Source organism: Dipodomys spectabilis, unplaced genomic scaffold, assembly GCF_019054845.1.
Source record: "Dipodomys spectabilis isolate Male_0828 unplaced genomic scaffold, ASM1905484v1 ptg000197l, whole genome shotgun sequence".
Classification (NCBI taxonomy): domain Eukaryota; kingdom Metazoa; phylum Chordata; class Mammalia; order Rodentia; family Heteromyidae; genus Dipodomys; species Dipodomys spectabilis.
The window spans coordinates 11,435,092-11,461,247 of NW_024870874.1; the positions used below are offsets into that span (position 1 = coordinate 11,435,092).

The window sequence follows — 26,156 nt, forward strand, 5'->3', positions numbered from 1 at the left end:
GACAGCCATTGGCACAACTAAAAATTACTGCCTACAAGGAGACAGCATACTGTAAGTCCACTGTAAATTCTGTAAGCAGTAATCAGTAACCACACTGCAATAGAAAGGGGGTGGGAAGCTGCTGTGTCCATGGATTCTCCCATCTGGTACCTTCTACCGGAAATAACGGCTAAAGTATTAAAAGAAAGTAAGAAAAATGGCACAGACCTCTTTCTTTCATTTATAAAATATTTTCTAGAAGGATTAAAAACATTAATAGTTAATAATGGAAATGAGAAGTATAATAGGGCACAACTGCTTTCTGTTGTAAATTTTGCAAGACTGTGACATTTAGCCACACCAGTATATTTGTTATTTTAATAAAGTAGCTTAAATATTGTAGCCATGTTAGAATATCAAAACAGCACAGCTTTGCCCTATTGATCCTTATACATTTGGTAATTAAGTTAAATCATGTTGAGTAAACATTTCCTAAAGTCTCTATCACCTCCTAGGCTACTACCCTATTCAAAGCTGAACTATTCCCAAGGCCTAACTATTCTTCCTGCTTCCACTTCTGCCCACTAGATGGTGTGGCTTTAATTCCATCCCTCTCATTCATTCCCCTCCAGCACCCATCCAGCCATGGAGTGTCAATTCTTAGATCATTTTACAATCTTAATCAGATCATTCCTATGATCTGTTTGAAATCTTCCAGTGACTCGCCATCACATTTAGATTCTGAACATTTCACCACCCTGAAGAATTTACATAAGCTAGCCATAGAAATTCCAGTACAGCCATCATAGATCTCTTTGCTATTCGTTATAAGGAAAACATACTTCTTCTACCTTGGGACATCTAGGCTCATCTCCAAGTGGCTTAATCTTTCACTTGCTTCAAGTCTTGCTCAACAGCCACTTGCTCCTCTGTGATACGTCTTCTGACAATCCTATCTGAAGTGGCTGTGATGCCAGTGCCCCACCACCCCACTATTCCTTAACAGAAACGTAGATTCTTGCTACATATTTGTCAATCAATCATCTCACCCTATCAGCTTCAAAAGTGTTATCTATTCTCCAGTGCCCAAGACAATGCTTAGCGTGCAACAACTATGCAAATATTGTCTCAAGATTTGTTGACTAAATTCAAATGCTTTAAAGAGGGAACTGTTTTCCCTGGATGGAAATTATTAGCAAAATTTTAAAGAAAGGAAATTCTTTGAAATCTACCCCAAGCAAGCACTATCTACATGAGGTACTTTATAGAAATTATCTCACATCACCTTTAATGCAGCTTGCTGAGCAACTTAGTTTCATTCCATTTTTAGGGTATATACTTCAGGATTTGCAGAAGTTCTTTAAGGTTGCTTCTTAACTTTACAACTGAAAGCAACGGAATTTAATACGTACCTAATAAATGTCAAAGACTACCATTGGCAGCATACGTGATGATCTTTCTCTCAATTATATCACGCTTGAAACCTGTGTGTGATTAAATTTTAATTCATTCTATAAAACCAAAGTTCAACAGCTATGCATGCAGGTTCATATATTTAATTTATATAGTTTCCATCCCACCCACCCCCCAACCTGCAAAAAAAAAAAAAAACTATACAAAGAGCAACACTGCCGAAGCCTGATCGTTGGAAGGCAAAGCCACCAAGTGAAAACTCAAGCTGTTCACCAGCTAAAGTAAGAAAGGCTGAATTCTGCATATAAAATCCGAAGCTTAAGAATGTCAATATGTAAAAAAAAAAAAAAAAAAGTAGATTGTGTGAATCTGAACTTAAAATGGGTTGCTATTTTCACCAATGTTATGGGTCATCTCCTTATCACTAACTCCAACTAACATTTCAACTCCTGTCTTTCCTGACCTGGCAGTAGCACTGCATACTGCTTTCCCCTCCCTTTGTTAAACAGCCCTTCCTTTAATTTCTGTGACATAGACCATCCTACTTTTCTTCTTGTGTATCACTGCTCCTTTTCTACTGCCTCTGACATTGTAGTCTTTTCTCCTGTCTTAAATCTTGAAGGTTCTTTAAGGCTACTCATTAAAATCTTCTTGCTGTGGTCTCTTTGCTTAAGCTATGTCATCTAAGGTCAGGGTTAATTATCACCCATATGAAAACTCTCAAGGTTTACTCTTGTGTCCAAATCTTTCCTCTTGAGAACCAGGCAACCTACTTATTTGAAGGACCATGAACTCCAGGACTCAGTATCAGAATTCAGAAACTTAGAATAAAAATCTTTTTCAATCAAATTGTGTAACCTCATATCACCTATCTCTTAAATAGTTGAAAGGAGATTAAAAAGTAGGGGAAAAAATCAAGGTCAAAATTATGTTACGTGAGGTCAGACGAGCTCAATGAGGTGAACAGTGCGTGTTTTCCCGTATATGTGGAAGACAGAGATAAAATACAAGTGGACATGATAAATTATGCAGGGATCTATGCATTTATTCACAAACAAACAGACTAAAGGGAAATATACTTAGGGGAGGTATCTAAAGGTGTAACACCTCTGAACATCTAAAATACTGTTCATCAAAACAAATTCCAGGAAATAAAACATGTTATATGGGGAAAGCAAAGAAGGGGTGACATTGTTCATGAAGCAATGTACTCATTACCTAATTTATGGGATTATAACCCCTTTACTGAACTCCTTCATAGCAATAATTCAATTTCTTAAAAAAAAAAAAAAGAAGAAGAAGAAGCAGCTAGATGCCAATGGCTCATACCTGTAATCCTAGCTACTTCAGGAGGCTGAGATCTATCTGAAGATTGTGGTTTGAAACAAACCCAGGAAAGTCCATGAGATACTGATCTCCAAGTAAACAACAAAAAGAAGCCAGAGGTGGAGCTGTGGCTCAAGTGGTAGGATGCTATCCTTGAGCAAAAAATGCTCAGGGACAGCACCTTGGCCTGAGTTCAAGCCCAGGACACACACACACACACACACACACACACACACACACACACACACACACAGGACACACACACACACACACACACACACACACACACTCCTTCAAAATCAAAGATTTTAGCTGGGCACCAACTACTCAAGTGGCTAAGGTGAACAAATTTAGAAAGGACGGACATATCCAAGAGATTCTTATCTCAATTAAACGGAAGAAAAAAAGGAAGCAGAGGTGTGGCTCAAGTGCAGAGGGCCAGCCTTGAGTTCAAAAGCCAAGCAAGAGTACCAGGCCCTGAATTCAAGCCTTGGTACTGAAACATACACACATACACACACACACACACAAAGTAAATCCTACATATTCTAAGCCTCGATGAACAAGTTTATGGCATTATGATGATCAGTTATTATGGAATTATATACTTGAATCATCTACCTTATTTTTCACCATCATTTGGACATTACAAACGTCCTATCATTTTATAGCATACTATTCCAAAATGATGACTTTCATCACAAATGAATAGAAGTTTTATGTCTTCAGAGGCATCTATAAATAAAAACTCCTTATGTGAAATGTGCAAAAGTAATATGACCTAGTTGAAGAAGGGATAGGAGAATAAAAATGGGTTTTCTCACGATCCCCCTACTTACTACTGAGCAGTCCTTGAGATTAAGGAAACAAGATTTGCACATGTAGGCTACAGTTGTCTTGGTACATTTCAGATATTTTTTTCAGGATATTCAGCATTTTTAAGCCTTTCTATCTAAAGCAGTATGCATTTTAGTTTTTTAGAACCAAATTAAGACATCTCTTTAAATAAAATTTGGAACACATTTCCCTAAATTTGAAGTAGGAAGAATGAATGTTTGGGGATAGAATTTCTTTCTTCCCCATCTTCCACGTGAAAAAAATTCCATGTACATCCTGAAAATGTATAAACTTTATTTTTTAAAGAACAAAGATAAAACTGTAGCCCAATTTCCAAAGGAAATGTCCACTTCCTTTGTTCTTGTTTGTTTTTTTGTCAGTTCAGGGGCTTGAAGTCTGGGCCCGGGCACTGTCCCTCAGCTCTTCAGCTCAAGGATAGCACTCTACCACCTGAGCCACTAGCACTGTTTCCAGTTTTCTAGTGGTTTGTTGTAGATAAGAGCCTCCTGGATTTTCCTGCCCAGCATGGCTTTGAACCACGATCCTCAGATCGCAGCCTCCTAAGTAGCTAGGACTACAGGCATGAGCTGCCAGCACCCAGCTCACTTCCTTTATAAGACATGAACAAAACTGGAGATCAAGCCTCTTAAAATACAAGTGATTTGCCCCTGGAATCAAAAGAGTGAGTACAACCATGGTCAAGAAGACAGAGGTTGGTACTGTATGACTCTATCTATCCCCAGCTCCAGGATAAGAGATCTAAAATGCCCTAAAATACAGGTAGCTAAATATCCCCCTGAAAATGTCATCAAAGAAAGCACTTTCTTCAAAATGTACTTGGTACTTCCATTATACTCGTAAGTAATTAGCATTCTTAGAGCAAAAAAACATAAAGCAAAATCCAAGCGAAACCAGCCAGGCAAAGAAGGAGATACTATCAAAAACAAATAAATAAATAAAGCAAAATGGGTTGAGGGGCTGGCTCTAAGTTCAGACTTCATTATGATGAATAATAGGTAAATAAAACTTTTGCTCAATATACAATAATCAACAAATGTGTCTCTACACACACGTACATATTTATAGATGGATGTGCTTATTACATGTTCATATGGTGTATGGGTGGCTATGAGAGATATATTCTTCAAAAAAATAGCTTTTTAATGTTAAATCCAAACAAAGTAAATCTTTCAACTAAGGCACTCATTAAATGGATGAAAAGGAGACACTTTTCACTATTTACAAATATATTTATAAATCTATCCATGATTGAGTCTACCATCAAACATTATGAATTAAATATAGCTAGAAATGCAGAATAATTCCATATGTAAGATAACTTAGTTAATAACAGATGAAGAATAACTAGAACAATAATGCCATTTATAGGATATTTAACAAATTTTTAATCCTAAAGTCAAATATACATTAATTTATGATGGGCAATTCAAAGTTAATTATACAGTAAAATACTAAAAATACTTCAGTAAACTTTCAAAAATATAAGACCAGAAACCTAAGGAGAAAATATTCCTTCAGCCACTGAAAATTTTAAACCACTCTTGTGATTTACCATCTGGTCAAGGAGGGAAAAAAAGAATAAATAGCTGAAATAACATAAAAGGCTTAAATAAATAATGTTTCATGAGCCAGGTACCAGTGGCTCACTCTTGTAATCCTAGCTACTCCAGAAGCTGAGATCAGAGGATTGCAGTTGAAACCCAGCCCAGGCAGTAAAGCGCATGAGACTCTTATCTACAATTAATCACCAGAAAACTAGAAGTTGTGCTGTGGCTCAATGTGGTAGAACTCAAGGATACTGCCCAGGCCCTGAGTTCAAGCCCATGGAGACCACCACAACCACCACCACCACCACCACCAACAACAACAAAAACAAACAAACAAATAAATAAATAAATGTCACAATGAAGCACACAGACAAATGTTAAACTAAACTGAAAGTGAGAGGTAAGTTCATAGATTTATATTTTTTCATTATCTCATCACATAGCACAAAATAAAGTAAGCATCTAAACCAAAGAATCAGGGGAATAAATTACTCTCTTAATCCCCACTGACCTTAGCCCCCTTAAAAAGAAAAAGAAAAAAGAAAGAAACAAAGACATACACTACTACTGGTTGTTGATTTACGAAACTGAATTTATAAAGTTAACTGATAAGTTTGTGAAAACAAGAGATCTGAACATTTTAATCAATAGTTCTTTTCTCTGTATATTTTTTATTGTAAAAAATGGGTTACAGTTACATGGGTGGTTAATGAGTACACTTCCTATTGAGCATTGTTACCCTCTCCTTTGTTTTTCCCCATTGTACAAAATCTAAGATAGGTTTTAATGTATGAAATTTGATGGGAAAAATCATTCAAAAATCCAGGTAACAACTCAGAATGTGGCTTAAAATTTGTAATTCTGGCTACTTGGGAGGCAGAGAATGGGAGGATCTCACTTCAAGGCCAGTCTAGGCAAAAAAGCATGGAAGATTGGATCTCAACTTATAAAAAGCTAGGCACCATAGTATTGTCATCTTAGCTATCTAGAAAGTATAAATAAGAATTTAAGAACCAGGTTAGCCCAGATACAAACGTGAGACTGCATATGAAAAATAACTAAGGCACAAAAAGGCTAGAGGTATGGCTCAAGTGGTAGAGCATTTCCATGACAAGTATAAAGTCTTGAACTGAAATCCCAGTAGAACAAACCTCCACAAAAAAAATCAAGAATTCTATGAGATCTCATACTTTAATAAAAGAAACTTCAATAAATCTGACACATTAGTAAATTAATCATCTCTACTCATCAGAAAAAGAAACAAATTTTGTTAGCATTCATCAATAATCCCTGGTTTCATAAAAATAAGATGACAACTGTTTAAACAAGAAAGAATATTTATCTTACAATCCTTTCCAGTAACCACTGTTTAGTATCCAAAGTAATCTCAAGTAAAGGTAAAACCAAGAGACAAGCATGTTGGTAACTAGTACCAGTGTTGTACCATGTAACACAGAAAAGGGATGGCTACTGGATAGGAACAGAACCCATCCATAAGGGACACAATTCAACCATCTATGTAGAAAACCTAAAAGGATCAATACTATGCAAACAGATTATGTACCACCAGTATAATCAATATGACCTGTTATAAAATAATTAAAGCTTGCTAATAAATCCATAGTTGGATAGATTATAGATAAAGACTGGATGTGAAGAGAATAATAAAATAAAAATGTCTCAAAAATAAGATGAAAACTGTAAAAAATTAATTTCAAAACATAAGCATCTAAACTCAGTGAAGAGATATACTGTGCTTCTAAAGGACTCAATATAGTAATAATATCTGTTTTCCAAACAGGCTTAATTAAATTGAAAATTAAAATTAAATGCCACGATTTAAAGTGGAGTATGCGTGTGTATTAAGTACTGCGCTGTGAGGGTCACATCATATGATTTAATGTAATCACAAAAACAATTTTTATTAGATCATTCTCCCACTTAACACATGAAGCAGCAAGGGCTCAGCAAGGATCTTTAAGATGAGAAAGGAAAAGGAAGAATGATAACAGCAAGGAATGTTTGAAAAAGAAGAGGTAACTAAGTCCATGAGAAATTATTATTATAAATTATTAACATATAATAAAATATGTATTATCATCACTCAAAATTATACAGTATTGTCAACATGGGAAAAAACTAGATTAATGTATTAAAATATATAACCCAGAAATGGATGTAAAAAGAAAGATACATACACACAAATTACATATAAATTATTCTAACGTTCCTTAAGGGGACTGCAAGGAATGACTGTGTTTTCCTCAAACTGAATTGTTTATTCGTTTATAGTCATAGGTTGCAACTGGGAGCGTCCTTTTAAAAAAAACGTACCGAGACTCTACTTTGTGCCTAGGAACATTTTCACATAACTTTGTAAATTTGATGGTTTGAATATTTTTTTATAACCCTCAGGTTGGCAATGAATTTTTACAGTGAAATGTTACTGGGGCAAAGGGCCTAAATGATTTAAAGGCTATCTTTACCAATCCAATAGCTGAAATGACATGTCCAAAGAACACTGGGAAGTAGAAACTCACATTTCAGGGGCTCAGAAAATAGTTGAATTAACAGAAGACACAATAATGTGACTAAAGCTTAATGAAAGTAAGACATAACAAAAAGGATAGGCTACATCAATTCCTTAGCTATTTGTACGGAAAAGAAATTCAACTCCTCACCTCAAGATTTCATTCCAGATGGGTACTTGTTTGAGATCATAAGTGAGGGACAAGTTATGAAAATTTAAGTTATAGCATATCTAGAAACAAAATGAAAGACAAAAGAATTAAAAACTTCCTCCACAAAGAAACACTACCCTTAACATATTATCAATAGTCTTTGCAGATGACTTGATCTTGTATTTAAAGAATCCCATAGACTCCACTCCCAAATTACTCAAGCTGATTCAAAACTTTGGCAAAGTAGCAGGGTATAAAATTAACCCCCCAAAATCAATGGCTTTTCTGTATGCCAAAAATGAGAGAAGAGTGGCTGAAATTAGGAAAGCAACTCCATTCATAATAGCCCCACAAAAAATAACATACCCAGGAACTAACTTAACCAAAGAAGTGAAGGACCTCTATGATGAAAACTTGAAAAACTTGAAAAAGGAAATCAATACAGACCTTAGAAAGTGGCAAAAACTCCCATGCTCTTGGATTGGAAAGATCAACATCGTAAAAATGGCAATACTTTCCAAGGCTATCTACAAATTCAATGCAATACCTATCAAAGTTCCAACCTCATTCTTCAAGGAAATAGAAGAGGAAATCCAAAAATTCATACGGAACAATAAAAGACCTGAATAGCAAAAACGATCCTCAACAGAAAGAACAGTGCTAGAGGAATATCAATACCAAATTTCAAACTCTACTATAAAGCCATAGTAACCAAAACAGCTTGGTATTGGCATAAGAACAGACCTCAGGACCAATGGAATTGAATTGAAAACCCAGAAATGAACCTACAGACCTATAGCCATCTAATCTTTGATAAGGGAGCTAAAAAAATAGAATGGAAGAAAGACAGCCTCTTCAGTAAAAAGTGTTGGCAAAACTGGTTAACTACTTGTAGAAAACTAAAGCTAGATCCTTATATATCACCCTGCACCAGAATCAACTTCAAATGGATCGAAGACCTCAGAGTCAAAGCAGACACTCTGAAAACATTACAGGATGGAATAGGAGAAACCCTAGGTCTTGTTGGCACAGGCTGAAATTTTCTTAATAGAGACCCAGAAACACAACAAATCAAAGAAAGGTTGGAAAAATGGGATTGCATGAAATTGCAGAACTTCTGTGTGGCAAAGGACATAGCTAGCAAGATCAATAGAAAGCCCAAGGATTGGGAGAAGATCTTCATTAGCCATACAATGGACAAGGGTCTCATATCTAAAATATACCTGGAACTCAAAAAATTAAATCCTCCAACAACAAATCTTCCAAGAAACAACTGCCCAATAAATAAGTGGGCTAAAGACTTAAAGAGAAACTTCTCTGAAGAGGAAAGAAGGATGGCCAATAGACACATGAAGAAATGCTCAACCTCCCTAGCCATAAAAGAAATGCAAATCAAAACAACATTGAGATACCACCTCACTCCAGTTAGAATGGCTAAAATCAAGAACTCTAATAACAACAGATGCTGGAGGGGATGTAGACAGAAGGGAACCTTACTGCATTGTTGGTGGGAGTGTAAACTTGTTCAACCACTTTGGAAAGCAGTATGGAGGTTCCTCAAAAGACTCCACATAGAGCTCCCCTATGACCCAGCAATCCCACTTTTGGACATTTACCCAAATGTTCACAAACAAGACCACACTAAAGCTACCAGCACGACTACGTTTATTGCAGCATTATTTACTATAGCAAAGATATGGAACCAACCCAGATGCCCCTCAGTAGATGAATGGCTCAAGAAAATGTGGTATATATACACAATGGAATTCTATGCCTCCATCAGAAAGAATGACATTGCCCCATTTGTTAGGAAATGGAAAGGCTTGGAAAAAATTATATTAAGTGAAGTAAGCCAGGCCTAAAGAAATATAGGTCCCATGGTTTCCCTTATTTGCAATAACTAGTATATGTCTGAGTCAAACAGAAAAGGTCAGGTAAGTTGATGTTAGGGAAATGAACCCTAAGATATGTATTCAAATGTTTTTTTTCTTTCATGAGATTGTTTCTAACACATTTAGAAGATTATTTCTTTGTTGCTTTGTATGTCCCTCCCCCACAGTAAAACCCCTGCTTTCACTGTATTTGATGTCGGTATAGTTTGTGGAGGGGAAGGATTGGGTGGGGGGCGGGGGAAGAATGGGAAAGAATGGGAAGGGGAAACAAAGGAGGAGGTGACAATGCTTGATAAGAAATGTACTCATTATCTTGCCCATGTAATTGTAACCCCTCTGTACAGTATTTTCACAATAAAAAAAAACATTATCAATAGTAAGCATAGAAAAATCTCAGAAGGAGAAAAATGTCGTTTTCACACATAACACACACACACACACACACACACACACACACAGACATCTGATCCCCTAATCAGTTAAAAGAGAAGTAAATTAAGATCATTTCAGCTATTAGAAAATAAAAACATCCTCCACTAAGTAACACTAACTTCAAGATGGAGATTATCATTAGGCAGTAGAAGCAAAATCTCAGAAGAAAAACTAGAAAAGGGTATTAGGACACGGAAGGACACACAAACACACATGCACACACAAAACTCATCTTCACAATCACCTAGAAAATAACATATTAACTATCATTTCCACTATTAGACTGACAATGATAGCCTTTTAGTCATTCACACCCTATACCCAGTAATATCTCCATTGTGAAAATTCATTATCAACTTGAATGTTATAAAATGCCTAAATTCAAATTACCAAGTTTACAGTGTTTTGTTAGAATGTTCCTACAGCAGAAAATCAGTGATGCTTTCCATAGCAGTAAGCTTAAAATGCAATTAACTTTTTAATTCAATTTGTTAATTCAACTTTAGGAAAACAGGCTATTCCTTGCTACCTCCATAAGAAGTTACATTAGTGCTGGTGAGGAAATGTCAAAATGCTCTGGTCTTTCTTAAGACAATTATTTGAGAATGCCTTAGAAAATTTTCCTTTTGAAGGTGGTAGTGGGTTTGAACTAAGACCTCAGAGTTGCTAGGTTAATGCTTTACCACTTAAGCCACACTTCCAGCCTGGCTTTATTTTCTGGATAGACTCTCTCAACTATTCTGATGGAGCTGGCCTTGAATCAGGATCCTTTTGCTTTTAGCCTTTGAAGTTGCTAGGAATATAGGCATGAGCTACCAGTGTCCCATTTAAAGTTTATTTTTTGACAAATGTACATACATTACAACTTCATACAGGGTGGCAACATTCTGCCCACAAAACACGCATAAGACTTGTTAAAGTGATTCTACAGGTAGGCATTACTTAGTGTTAGATCCCAACTTGGAGATTTCACAATATTTTCCTTTCTACAGCTGACTTTTGAACAGAGAACAACATTCATACTTATACTCAGTGTCCAGTATTTATCTTCTGTTGTAGCTAACAAAATGATCTACCTGTGCTTTTATAATGAACGGATTACAACTGCAATTAATTTACAGTTAATTAATTAACTAATTAATTAATTAACTTACAGTTAATTGCCTCCAAGATATCACATAATTAAGAACCTTTTAAAAGTCTAAATACATATGCACCAGCATCACCACGGTACTGCCTCAAGCAATTCTATTATTTTATTTAGATCTCCTATTCTTCATTGCTTAGAATATCATTTCCTTTCCTTACCATAGAATGGCCCTTTAATTATCTAATACCTCACTTATACCTTCCAAATACTTTTCACCTTGGCTAGGTGAAAATCAGCCATTTTTCTTTCCTGTAGCATCTCTTTAGAACAGTAGATCTCAACCTTGGTTGTACAAGGAAATCACTTGGGGAGCTTTAAGACTACACCCCAAGAGACAGATTTAATTAGTCTAGAATACAACCTGGATAATGGGATTTTTTAAAGCTCTCCAGGTGATTGTAATGTGCAGCCAAAGCTAAGGATCATAGATTGTCCTTAAGAAAGGAAATCATATAAAACTCTATAGGTAACCTAAATTCAGTCAACATCACATAAAATGTTAAAAGATGTGGGAATGACAATTTCACAGTTTGATACTTGGATATTCTTCAAATTCTAGGGATCATCATTTATTCAATTGACATGTCTACGATTTATAATCATAAGGTTTTCAATTACCTTTAAACGGAAATAGTATGTAACCTACATCTTACTTGCTAATCAAAAACAAGTGTCAATTAATGTGAAATGCATATAAAGCAATACAATCTCCCCAAAATGGCCTATCTCACAGCAAATGACACCTAATAAGATGGTTTGGTTTTGCTTTTTCCATTCCAAATTCCTGTACTTTAGAACCTGGCAGCTAGCTTCCTCACTTTGGCTTTTAAACTTTTTTATGTTATTTTTTTTGTCAGTCATGGGGCTTGAACTCAGAGCCTGGACACCTGTTTTTGAGCTCTTTTGCTCAAGGCTAGTCCTCTACCACTTTGAGCCACAATGCCACTTTCCCTAAACATCTTTAATGGCCTTACAATCTAAGTTACTGATTTTGTAGGAGTACAAATAAATGAAGATCTTTCCATGAAAAGCAAAACAAAGACACAAAAGAGAGACAAGGACATATTTTATTTCACATTTCTAAGCAGTCATCACATATCAAAATAACACACTTCACTTTTGAAAGGAAGAAGCCAAGAACTCACTCTGTTTGTGTTTTCATTAGCACAACTCATTCCATCAAATTAAGTGCTGTGGTCTCAGGACGCCCTTAGCGGGTTAGATGAAGCAGCTGAAGCAACATGCATTTTTCTAGGTACCATTTTAAGTCCAGACTAAGGTTTTCCTTTAACGTGTGGTTTCTCACTCACAGAGGACAAGGTATTTCCTATCATTAAAAGTAACGAACAATGTAACTTATCCTGTATTTGCACCAAACGGTACCAAACCCCAAAGAGTACATCACCGAATCTCTTGGCAAGATACACCATAGAGCTTTCACACTGTTTACCCGTCTCTGGGATTTAGTGATGACAATGGGAAGTTTCTTTGAAGTCACATACCAGCAGGTATTTCTACTTTTATGATTTGCTCCACAAGGCTAGGATAAGCTGTGGAGGTCTCACATATGTCTAGGAACACGTTTCCACAGAAGACTGGATGGAAGGCCTTCTAACTTGACCTTTATCTTTCTTTCACCCTGTATCTAATAATTTGAGGTATGAGCTAAACCTCAGACTTCCCTGTATCCAACATATGTGTACTAAGTTCTTATATACCATGCACGATGTTAAGAATATACAGTCCTGTGCCACAGCTCTATCGCTAGTCTCTAAATGTAGGGCAACATAGCACTTAGGGACAGTGTAGCCCTTATCATAAGAAAAGTGATTTGCAATCTTTGCAAATCTGTAGCTCATTCTAATAAAAATGGTTCTTTGCCTGAACTTGGGGATCATGGAAGTAGCAAGAAGATTAAAAAGTATATAATTAAAAAACAGAAAGTACTGTCTTTCCAAAGGAAGATACAAGTGTCCACTTTAATATACAGCTTGAATTTCCATCATTTTGAAATTCTTGGGACCAAAAGTTCTAGATTTAAGTTTTGTTTAATTTTGGAGTATTTTCATATATAGGCAAGAGACCTTGGAATAGGATCCAAGTCTAAACATAAAACATTCATATATATATATATATATTTGTATATATATACATATATATTATACATACAGCCTGAAGGTAATTTTACACAGTATTTTTACTGTTACTATGGTTTGACTGTCCCAGCTCAGGTGAAGTCAATTGTAGAATTTTCCATTTACCAACATTAAAAGCTTTTGAGCCTTTGAAGCCCTTAGGGTTTGGAATTTTCAGATTAAAAGATGCTCTATCTCTAAACAAACATTCAAATGAGACAATGAAAGGCAAAAACCCCTCTTCCCATGATCTCACTTGATAGTATTTCCTTACATGCATTCCTGCATGTCAGACTTATCTAAGAATTATATGCAGTATCACGGAATTATTTGTGTGTATATCTTTCTCAAACTTAGAATAATCAAGGAAATTATAAAAGGCTGAAGGATTACAAAAAATGTTTATTTAGTAAATATAACAATGACAATACACATAGAAATACAAAGAACGCGTGCATGTATGAATCATAATTTGAGTTATCGGGTACAATTTTAATCACTGCAATTCCCTCTTCATTACTTCTTATTAAAAATGAATAACAGTTGGCTTCTTTTCAGCATCTGAATTTTACCAATAAGAAAGGCAAAAAATGACAGAGAAATTACTACCAACCTACCGATCAGCACTTTAAGTTATATGTACCATAAATATAACTAGGTACTTAGACCCACAGTCTGTAAACACACTCTGGGAATGAACATACTTTTAACACTTTAACATTTTCTACATTCACTGTTACACTTGCCATAGTATCCATCCATACCTTCCAATTGCCCAGAGTCTTAATTACATCTGGGTTCTCAAGGACTTCCAAAATTTGACAATTACCTTTGTTAACTACTCTTGATTTACTTGCTATGTTAGTTTTCAACACTGGTCCCACCCTTTACTGATTTATTCTCATCCAATAATATCACTGTTATTAATGCTAGGATGGTATAAAGGCACTCTAAATATATTGGCATGAGAAGCTATGGTGGGGGCAAAGTACAATTTACTCCTGAAATCATTCTATGATGGCTACCCATTAGTTTACATACCTGTCATATGTGTAACTGAAGGAATGTTCACTTAGGTGATATGATTGCCTGGTACAGTGTTCTGTCAGTGTGTCTAGCCTGTATGCACCTGCAGGATTTGTTGTATATCATTAATAGTTAATCAGAGGTGCTGTCTAGCATACGACTACTGTTACTACTGTGAGTTGAAATACTCCTACTCCAAAACAAAGAAATGCCTATGCTATTAAGCATTCTCAGACAGTTCATGGACACACTCTTTTACTAGCTTTCACTTATTTTAGCCAAGTGAAAAAAAATTAAAAATAAGCAGTACTGTGTCTCTGCTGTGATTCATAAAAAGCCCTGACAGTGAAAAGGTTTTGATGAGAAACCTGAGTTCCAGCCTCAAGGGTACAAGCTCTTTATCTCAGTGATTAATTTTCTTCATTTACAAAATAAGAACTCTTTCAGATCTCTGAGTCTCTAATTTCTCCAAGTTGAGAGGAGAGAGTAAGCAGCATTTCAATGACAAACAATTTAAGCTATTAAATCTTTCTACTGGGTGTCTGACTACTTGAAGATAACGAATAAAAATATACAATGGATTAGTGATTTTGCAATTATCCTGTTACTTCTTTTATATAACCCACTGTATAATCAAGACTTAAAGTAAGTTTTTGGCATTAATTATTGGCTTGTGCATCAAATTCACATGAACATAGTTAAATTCCCATTTCATTTTGTCCTAGGAGGAAATCTGACTGCCAAGAATTTCTGCAGTTCCCTTTAGCAAGCAGCATGTTCTTAAAGAATTAAAAAATGTAGAGGAGCCTTTTTGAACAAATACTTAAGTTGTTATACTATCTCTCCTTTAATAAGAACCAAAAACTATTTCCAAAGTTCATCTGATTATGCTTGGTGCTCTCAACGATGAAAGTGTCTAAGCATTCCAAATAATTTTGCATAGAATACATAATGTTTTCCATTATTCTTTAAGTTTGGAATCGTTCTGGAAAGGCCTGGGTGAGGTTGTATCAGCCGTATTGTGAACACACCTGTTTGCCAATTCAAATAACTTCTGGTGAAACAAACATTCTGTTTAAACAAGAGGAGTCAGGGAGAGCTGCACTACTGAACAACCAGAGAGTCCTTACTAACACATTACAGGAACCGTTTACTCTACAACTAAATGACTTGTTGCAACAGTATCTCCAAGGATAATATTCCATATAGAAATAGCTTCCTGAGCTCACCAAAATTATTTCTACACTTAGCACACTAAAATTGAAGCTTAAATGGAATATGAAAGGTAAAACTGGGCACTGGATGCTATGTATACGGTTTTATGGGCTCTTACTACAGTACAAAGGAGTTAAGAATGACTACTGGAGTTGAGAGTTGCTTGTGTTGGAGGCCAGAAGATGTAATGGGTGACTGCCTGGGAACAGACGCAACACAAACAGAGGAGGACTGAGGACATTTGGTTTTATACAAACACCTCAAGACATTCAACCCTGACCTGAGGAATGGTGGCTTCAATCATGCCAAACAGTATGGAACTGGGAAATGCAATTCTGACCTATTTCTGTCCTCCAACAAGCTAGAGCTGGTTGGTTCTCTTCTTGTTCTAACATTCTGCTGTGAGATCCACTCAGAGAGCTGATTTACCTACCAGATCTGTGATTAGCCTTCAGCTACAGAGGAATACTGCCTCTCCTGCCGCCCCCCCAACACACATACCTTCCTTGAGAGAATGAACGATTCCAAAATAGCTGCTCAGTTTGGTACTTGTTTTTTAAAAGTTGGGGAGAAGCCTTAAAATACGATCTACCTTCTTGAAAGTATATAATATAGTACTATAGGTAGTTTTAGAGGTGTATATTTATTCCCAAATCCAATAAGCTGTATGCATTAAATATGCACAGTATTTACACGCCAAGCTTCTAAGTGGGATCAGGGGTGTTATAGGGGGGTTGCACTGTATTGGCATTTTTCACCTCACAAACTGATTGCTATTTCAGAAAATGAGTAAAACTGGGCATGTAACTGTGTACTGCCTTGAGCAAACTACAACCTCTGTGGCTCTCACTCACCACACTCTAAGAAATGTCTTCAGAACCTTCCAGGTTCAGAGTTCTATTAAGAAGGCTTTCCAGACAGTTTCCATTGTAAACATTTATTCAGTTAGGGCAATTTAAGGCAGTACCTTTCTCTGCTTCAGAACATCAGACCCCAGGGTCTTATTTTAAAGGCTGACAAAAACTCCTTACCTCTTGGTGGAAAGAAAAAAAAAAAAGCCGAATGGAAACCTTTGCACAAACGCATTGTTTTACAAAAATCAGTAATGGGCCTGCTCAGGCCAGGAATCATTCACTCATCTCCCCCCACTCAAACCTTCTTCAGTGTTTGGATTCTATGTGCTAGCTGTGTGGCAATTCTGGAAACCTCATGTTTTAACTTTTTTATTTTCTTAAGCCACCCAGAGTAATTTCAAGCCCTGTGAGCCTAGTGAAGATTTCTCCCTAAGTGGCAGAAGGAAAGTGCCCAGCCACCACCTGTTTCGCCGAGCTACGAGCGAGCTCCTTTTGACCTATGGCAAAGCCCCAGTTCTAGCACTGATTATCACCAGGCCGGGGGGGGGGGGGGGGGACAGAAATGTACCCCTGGCCCGTTAGATATTAAAGTTGATGGGAGTTAGTTGCATTGGAATCCGGCAACAGCCCAGCTTTGCCCTGATGCAACTACTGCAGGGCCGCCGGCCGGCGCTGTCTGTCGGTCTGTCTGTCTGCCAGTCGGTCTGTCTGTCTGTCTGTCTGTCGGTGGGGCTTCGGGCTTGGGTGAAGGTGAAGGTGACAACTCCTGGCCAGAGGAGGGAATAAAGACATTTCCCGGGCGGCCTCCCTCCGGAGCAGGCTAAAAGCACTAACAAGGGGAGTTTTTGCAAACAGGACGCTGGGACAGGTACAGCCCCCACCCCCACCCCCCGCCCTCCGCCCCGGCCCCGAGAGAGCTGCGGTAGGAGAGAAACCCCGGGGAGGACGGGAGGCGGCCGGAGCCCGCCACTCACCTTCTGCTGCCTCCGGGCCATGTCGGTGGGCTGCTTGGCGTTGAAGGGGTACGCGATGCACCTCACCACGAACACGTACAGCTGCAGGCGGATCCTCCGCTCCTGCTCCTCGTGCAGCTGCCGCTCGGACTCGTCCCTGCCCTCGCTGAGCACCGAGGGGCTGGGGCTCACGGGTCTGGCCGCGGCGCCGCCGCCGCCGCCACCGCCGCCGCCGCCACCGCCGCCGCCCGAGCGCCCCGGCGCGTCCCGCCGCCCTTCCCGAGCCGGGGCCGGCTGCGCTCGCTGGGCACCGCCGGGCGCCACCAGCACATCGCGGCTCTCCTCTTCCAAGCCCTCGTCCGACTCCTCTTCGCTGGAAGAAGGGTCCAGCATGGTGCTCGGGGCTGGGGGGCCCCGCCGATCGGCCCGCGGGCCCCTGGCGGCTCACCCACCCCCCCTCTTCTCCCGGCAGCCGCACCCCGCGGGTCGGAGGGCGCCGCGGGAACGAAAGGGAAAGTGGCCCGGGCGGTGCGGACACGTCGAGTTGAGACGCTCGAGTGTTTTTCCTCCCTCCGGAGCGGAGGGGGCGGGCGGGAGCCGGGAGGAGGGCGCGGAGCGGGAAGACGGGGCGCCGCCGGGATTGAATAGGCGGAGTTAGCGTGGGGGGGGGGGGGGGGATGAGCCCGAGCGGCTCCGGGGTAGCGGCTGGGGAAGCGGGGGGAGCGGAATGGCCCGGTCAGTCCCCCCCAGCCCCCTCCGCCCCGAGCTCCCTCGATGCCCACGGGCGGGCCAGCCGAGCGCCCCGAGCGCCCCGGCGCAGGTGGGGAACCTGTGGCTCCTACAACAAGCAACACGTGGAATGGAATGTTGAGGAGCGGGCGCGGGGCCGTCCCGGGCGCATGCGCGCGCGCCGCCGCCGCGGCCACCGCCGCCACGACCGCCGCGGGCCGCAGGGTGCCTGAACCCCCGGGGGTGAAGGGTGAGGGGTGAGGGTGGCCGGCGGCACGCCGTTCGCAAACGCAGATCGCTGCTGCCGAGCGAGGCCCCGCCACCCAGACCCAGGAAGCGCCCGCACCACCCATCATCCCTCTCCACCCCCCCCCCCCCCCGCCCAGCTCCCTAAGTTAGAGGTGATGGTTGGCCCGAGGGCGGGGGGCACAAGTTCAAGGGTCCCGGAACCTAATTTAAAGCTCTTGGGGGAGGGGGGTGAGCGTCTCCACTTCCAGGGTCGTTTAGCGGAGACTTCGGAAAGCCCCTCGCTTTTGTGGATGCTCCGAGTCCAAACGATCAGCGTTCTGGCGAGTGCATTAAAAGGGTGGGATGGGGGGGGGGCAACTTTTATGTGTAACTTTTTCTTTCCCCTGCGGCTGTGGGAGGCAGCTGCCTGCTAAAGGATGCTCGACTCGGCCCGGGACACGCCCGATGGCTTTTTCTTCTGGATTGGGAGATGAGGTTAACCCCCAGCCGTGTGGACTGGCTCCAACACGCCTGGGCGCCCGCCCCGGGCGCAGCCCCGGCCGCCTCGGGCGCAGCCCCGGCCGCCCCGGGCGGAGCTGGCGCTGCACCCGCGCGGGCATCGCGGCCGCTCCTGTTTCTGGCCTCCAGTGGGCGTCTCGCAGCTCCGCTCTCTAGGGGCGCGGATTTCTCAGAACTGCCAGAACGACCCAGCAGTCCTCAGCGCCCCTCTTCTCCTCCGACGGCAGGAGGGTGCGCTCCGCACAGGGGAGACCGTGCGGCCATCCGGCTGGCTGGATGGCGAGGGCTCTGTGGAACTGAATTAGCACCCGCTCACTAACCACCAGCTCTGAGCCAAATAGCAGTTTTTTACGTTAGGAGTCAGATACACAAGAGACAGGCTTTCCTTCTGCATTCCATGACTTTCTCCCCAGAAGGGGAGAGGTAAGTATCTCCTTCTGGGGAGTCTCTCTGGTCTTACACTAATAAGAGGTCCTCACCAAGAGCTAGCTGCAATGTGATGGATGGGCAACCGCAAAGAACTGGAAATCTTTGAAAGCTCAAGACTGTTTTATTTGGGGTCTAGTACTAATGCATAGCTTCACTGTAGGCTGTAGCTTATGTAGCCATGCTCAAAGCTTCCTGAAAACACACATCTAATATAGTGGCATCTAAGTAACCTTCCAAGGCAGCTGGTGCTAATACTGTGGTTGCCACTGCACCAGGTATTTCACTGAGCTCAAGGAACAGATCAGGAGCCTGAGGTTACAGAACTAGCACGGTACATGCTACAGAATAGCATAATGGAATGACTCAACACAGGTCTTTAGTTGCGAATACTGGATATCCTCTACTGTAATTTGGCTTGATACTGTCAGCATATTAAATTATGAGATGTTTATTAAACTACTGTAATAGCTAAAATGTGAATCTAATTCCTAGGAACATACTTTGTATGTAGCCAAAGGTATGTTTGTTTCCTTTATTAGTTACCACTACATAAAAGCAATAGCTTCATGTTTTTGTCCTACTAAAAAAGATAGCAAATCGGATGTGGTGCTGTGGCTCAAGTGGTAGAGTGCTAGCCCTGAGCTGAAGAGCTGAGAAGCAGCACCCTGGCCCAGAGTTCAAGCCCCATGACCGGCAAAATATAAAATAAAATAGCAAATCAAGAATATTCCAGCTTTTGGGGAACCCAGGAAAACATCTGATATGTTTTTAAGTAACATATAAAGTGAAAATGAAAATAGTTTAGGAGGCTCAACTTATATATCTAAAAGAGAACACATGTTCAGAAACTTAAACCATATCCTTCTGAAAAGGGAGCACGCAGAAGTTTTAAGTAAAACACACTATGACCTGTAACTGTTAACAAGTCCATTCCATGCACAGCAATTTAAGGACAGTGGAATCAGCCAGAGGCGTGACAAGAGGATAAAATAAGAAAAAATGATATATGTTTATGTATGTATAGACACACACACGGGGGGAGGGGGGAGGAAGGAGGGAGAATGAGACCAATCTTGAAATTAAGACAGGACAGGAGAAGGGAAGCTTAAGAAATTATAGTCTGAGCTGAGGAAGAGGGTCAAGAATAGACTTACGTTTTCCAGCTTATGTTTTCCAGCCTGATTTACCATAAATGAAATATCAACTGCTATATCAACTGCTAGAAGACAACTAAAATTAGAGAAGCTTCACATCCTTGAGGAGTTTATGCCATATAACACAGAGAAATCTTAGAGTTCGAAATGCAAACCTGATACTCAACTCTAAATAAGAAAATCATCGGTAGACCCGGTGGGGTGGGGGGTATGATGATATAAGGGCTGGCATTGATTATGATATATTGTACTCATAAAGTGGCACATTGAATTGAAAAAAATCATTGACATGTTGGTGCTAGTTGAAGTTACAGATAGGACTGATAAAAGTCTGAAATAATGTGTTAAGATGCTAGCCATAGAGGGGTCTTCTTAAACTCTTTCTACCTTTCCTCTAATTATAGGATGGTTTAAAGAAAACTTTTGTTTAATGAAACAAAAACCTACCTATTAGCAATTAAATGTATGCCAACAATTTGAATTAAACTTGTCTTGCTCGAGGCTGGCACTCTGCTCCTCTACTTGAGCCATGCCTCCAGCCTGAACATTCAAACTTCCAATTTTGTCTGTACATTAATATTCTTACCAAATGTCAACCTTACATATTAGCTTTCCAGGCTATTATAACTTTGGTTGATGTTCGGGAACATTATTAAAAGCTTTTATTAGTTTGTGTCATTTCATAAATATATGTAATATGCTTGAACTTATTCAATGATTCATCTTTGCTTTTGTAAAGATGGATATAAAAAAATTGAAGGTATACTGTTTTTTAATGAAACACTTCTAATGTTGAGGAAAGATGGATAAATGGTAATAAAGTATAAAATGTGCTTTCACCATGATATGTAAGCAAACATGTAGATGACTTGAATACTTATAACTGGGCTATTTTATGCCTGAGAATTGATTTGTGCATCAAAGTATTAACTCTTTGAAGTCACAGGTGAAGAAGTCATTCTTTTATTACATAAGCATCCTTTGCTATCGATGAACTATCTTGAAAATAAGAATGGCAAAGCCACTGAGAAAATAGATATGAAGCACACATGACAATAAAATAAATAATGATAGTAATATATGTTATGATGTTAGAGAAAAATGGAAATATTTCTTAAGATATTTAGGAGTGAATAATTTACTACCTTTTGTAATATAGTTATAATAACGTTACTTTACTACAGCAAGAAGAATCTTTATCATGTTGAAGAGAATGAACTGTTTTGCAATATTCATGAGAGAACCATCAACTATATATGCAGAAGAAAAATACACTTTTTGAAACTGTAAGTTGAATATTTGAATCCTTAGAAACAACCAAAGTCCATTTGAGTCTCTTTTTTCTTTTATTCATTTCTTTCTTCTTAGTTAGAATCTGAATCCTAGCAGAAACAACATGTTATAGCTAATGGGTGAAAATATATGCAGGTAATAAGCACAAGTTGACTGGTAAATTAAAAGTGCCCCAACACACATTCAAAAGGCTATTGTGAAGATTAAGGTAATAAAATTAACTAACCAACCAGGAGGTGCAGAGTGGAAAATTACAGTTCAAAGTCAGCCCAAGCATAAATGTTTACAAGCATCTACCTCTACTAATGACTGGATATACTAGCACATGCCCATCATCTAAGTGATGAGGGAAAGCACAAACAGAAGGATGGCAGTGCAGGCCAGCCCAAGCATACAGCAAGATGCTAACTAAAAAATAAACAGTGTTAAACTAAGCACCTACAATCCCAGATACTCAGGAGGCTGAAATCTAAGGAGTACAGTTCCAAGTTAGCCTGGGAAGTCCTTGAGAATTTTATTCCCAATTAACCAGCAAAAAGCTGGAAAGTGGAACTGTGGATCAATTGATAGAGCACTAGCCTGAGTGAAAAAGCTAAGGTATGGTGCACAGGCCTTTAGTTCAAGCCTCAGTATCATATAAGCACTAAGAACTTCGAAATTTCATAATTATTTTAAGTAAGTTTGGCTTCAAATAAGCTACCAACCTCCTGCTCCTAGTAAACTTGTGAGTATTCACTAGTAATTGATATTTTTGGTATTTACTTTTCCATGATATGAGAAATTTGAAAGAGTAAACAAATGAGTTGGATTATGAAATTCAGGGAGGGGGAAAATAGAAGAAACACACTGTGATCAATTGTATCCAGCTGTTATGAAGGAAGTCTTGCCTTCATTCAACAAATGTGTGTGTGTATAATTATTTTCCCAAGAGGCATATATTTAGTTTGTATGAGTTCTAAAGGTTTACAGAGCCGTAAACTGTAAGACATTTTGTGGCACAGGGTAAAATTAAGGTATTTTTAAAATTATAAATAGATAAAGCAATAGCTATTTTTCCGTACAGTTTTCATATACTTCCTTTGGTGTGGTCAAACACATTTTCTGCCAGTTAGTAAAATGCTATCAAGTGCCTATTTTATACCAAGCACTCTACTAAGATGCTGTACAAAGAGAATTGCGTGAATTGCATTGGTTGGCTAGGAACTCAACCAATGTGTCTATGGAACAGATGAGAACTCTGCTGTAAAAAAAAAAAGGCAATATTTCAACAAAAAAGCTCAAAAGAGAAACCTAGAGAATATATTGGAGAAAACGCTACTAAAAATTATATCAAGTGGGAAAAAATAAAGATGTATCTTTATTAACTATAGACTCTAACTCTGTTCTATAATAGTTACTATCAAACTTTTTTCAAAGGATCTGCTTTCGTACTTGAAAGATATTAGAGATCATGAAAACTTTTGCTTGTATATATTGTATCTATCATTATTTTTCATGTTGGAGGTTTGAGAACAGACTGGGAAGGAAGTTCATGAGACACTATCTGTAAAAAGAAAAGTTTAAAAAAAAAATCAAAAAAACAGATATGGAGACAAGGCTCAAGTGGTGTTAGCGCTAACACAAACACCCATCTACCCCCCCCCCCATACACACACAGAATCCATTATTGTATTTTGAACTTTGAAGCGGTCTTTTATCTATTCATGATATAACACCATTTATTGGTCATTTGGGAAACACTGGTTCATCGAATTATAGCTTTTCCAAATGTCATTGCTATACTGTATTAAAAAATCACACTTGTCAATAACCATCAACCTCAACCTCAAGAGAAAAGTATTTAATACTGATAACAATCAAACCCACAGTGGGGAATGCAAATTTTACAAAACTATAATTTTCCCTTAAAAACTTGAATTTTACTGCTGACAACAGTACTGTCAATTGTTGTCATTAAGATGACAGGCTTGCTTTGTTCACTTTCAAGAAAATGTCTCCTAAATATTTCCAGGCCTGGATAATTATAATTTTTCTGTCAGTTCTTCTCCCAAGTAAAAATGGGGTCCCATGAAGCTATACCCAGTTCAGCTTGCACCTCAAACTGTTGCTTCTTACTGAGATAACTACCATGCTTCATTATGCAGAAGTGCTTTATATAATACTTTGAATTTTGCTCACAAGGCATTCAAAAAAGTACACCCAATGGATGAGATTTAACCAAAGTAATAACCCCTACTGCTTAACCAAGATCATTCCTAATAGACTAGCTGTTTATACTTCCCTATGGTTGTGAAGGGCGGAGGATCGTAGGATTGCTTGTATATCCTGGTCGACTACCTTGACTCAAGTGGAGGCCCCTCACAGCTTTACCATTGTTCTCCAGCATCAATGCAACATCAACACTGTGAAAAGTAAAAGAAAACATTTTAGCATTCTCATGAAAATAGTCTAATAGTAAACATTAACAGTGTAATATATGCATTCATATTGCATATACAGTATTATATATATAGTAAATACTAATAGTACAGTATTATAAACTACCATAAAAAAAATCTGTGACCACCAGGGATGGGAGGTCTAGCAGTCTACAAGGTTGTGTCTTGAACTGGTTCATTGAAAATAAATCCATAATTATACTATTGAACAACAAATGCATTATATATTATTAAGCAAATACTTACCTTAAGTGTTAACTCTGCCCAATTTAATGACAAAGTAAGGTATTACATTACAGTCAATTCTGTTATACTAAAAGATGCTGAAAGATCAGGTATCTGACTTTTTGTGAATTCTTATACAATCTGCTCTTCAAAATAAAAGCATATACTAACACAATTGTTCTATAATATTAATAAATGCAAAATTCTTTTGACTCAGCATTTTGCTGTGTAGCTCAAATTGACTTCTAATTCATCTCCTCCTACCTTAGCCTCCTGAGTCTTGAGATTTCACATGTGTACTACCATGCCCAGCACAAAGTTAATTTTATAGAAAGACAACTTTACATGTAATGATGATCTGTAAGCTTCTGTTTAACATCTAATGGTTAATGAGTTGGACCTTAATTCAAACACCATGCTATTGTTATAAATCTAAAATTTTCCTATTAAGCTAAAAACTGCCTATCCATTTCTGAGATGTGAATATAAAAATATGTATATGGTATGATTATAATTTTCAAGTTAATATTATTTTTCTGTTAATAGGAACACTAATAGAAATAACTTAGTTTTACTAAGTCAGTGACAAGTTTATATTTGAAAAAATCTAAATTTTGAATTGAGCCTGCATTATATGATTCCTAATAAAAATATTACTAAACTTCCACTATAAGGTAGAAGTCTGAGGAAGAAGCCCAAATTATACATGTGTATATGTGTGCGTGTGTGTGTGTGTGTGTAGCTTCTGAGAATGTATATTTATGTATCTATGTATGAAAGTGAGAGCCTGTGCATGTAAAAATTTGTCTTTCTACCACAATATGATTGTCCATCTATTTGTAATTAGTTCCCTCTTCACTCATCAAAAACATAAGCAGAAAAAAATAAATATTATAATAAAGAGAATACTAATTAAAACAGGAACTCCAGAGAGTATGTGCCAAGTGAATGACACTAATATTTTATTTTATTTTTCTAAATAGAAGATTCAAAATTTTTGCTATGAACAGCAAGATGCTAAAATGCTAAAAGCCACTGTGTGTCTGTGTTTTGATTAAAGTTTATCATCCTGCAATGCCTTCATTCCACATATGGCAACAAAGGGAAAGGAATTACACTTTAATGCCATTGAGAAGTTATGTTCACCAATTTTCTAGTTACCTCCTGGCTATGTGCTCTATATTAAAATAATAATAATTATTTGGAAGTATTTGTTTTGAAATATCTGTCAATATAAATGTATAATAAAAAGTATAATTGATAGTGGGGAACATAAATCACTTATGGAAATAATTAAATGCTAGATATGCATAGAAGACTTCAATACTATTACAGTTTCAGAAGAAAGTTCGCTGGCTTATAAGTATAGGCCAGTTTCTCAACACTTGGGAGTATGACTCAGAACAAGTAAAAATACTTCTACTTTTTTGTAGTTCTCTAGTTTTATACATCTTTATGTGATGATATTCAATGCTACCTTAGTGTCCTATAATCTTCTAGAATTGATAGTATTCTAGGACAAGCATTTGACAATTAAAAAAATTTATATGAGCCTGGTGTCGGCTGTTCACATCTGTAATCCTAGCTACTCACGAAGCTGAGATCTGAGGATTGCAGTTCAAAGCCAGCCCAAGCAGGAAAAACCATGAAACTCTTATCTCCAATAAACCACCAGAAAGC

The 26,156-nt window shown here is 38.5% G+C and overlaps 1 protein-coding gene across 3 annotated transcripts in view; it reads right to left on the bottom strand.

Moving 5' to 3' along the window:
- Cadps2 (calcium dependent secretion activator 2) overlaps positions 1 to 17,998 on the bottom strand; it is a 454,722-nt gene extending 436,724 nt beyond the window's left edge. For 2 of the 3 annotated variants that reach the window (XM_042695976.1, XM_042695975.1), the window contains exon 1: positions 17,483 to 17,998. In XM_042695976.1, coding sequence (XP_042551910.1) covers positions 17,483 to 17,854 — 372 coding nt within the window. In that variant the 5' untranslated portion in view covers positions 17,855 to 17,998. Of the gene's footprint in view, positions 1 to 1,391; positions 1,411 to 17,482 lie in introns of those variants that run through there. The other variant, XM_042695977.1, reaches the window with a different exon arrangement.
- Between the last annotated feature and the right edge of the window lie 8,158 nt (positions 17,999 to 26,156).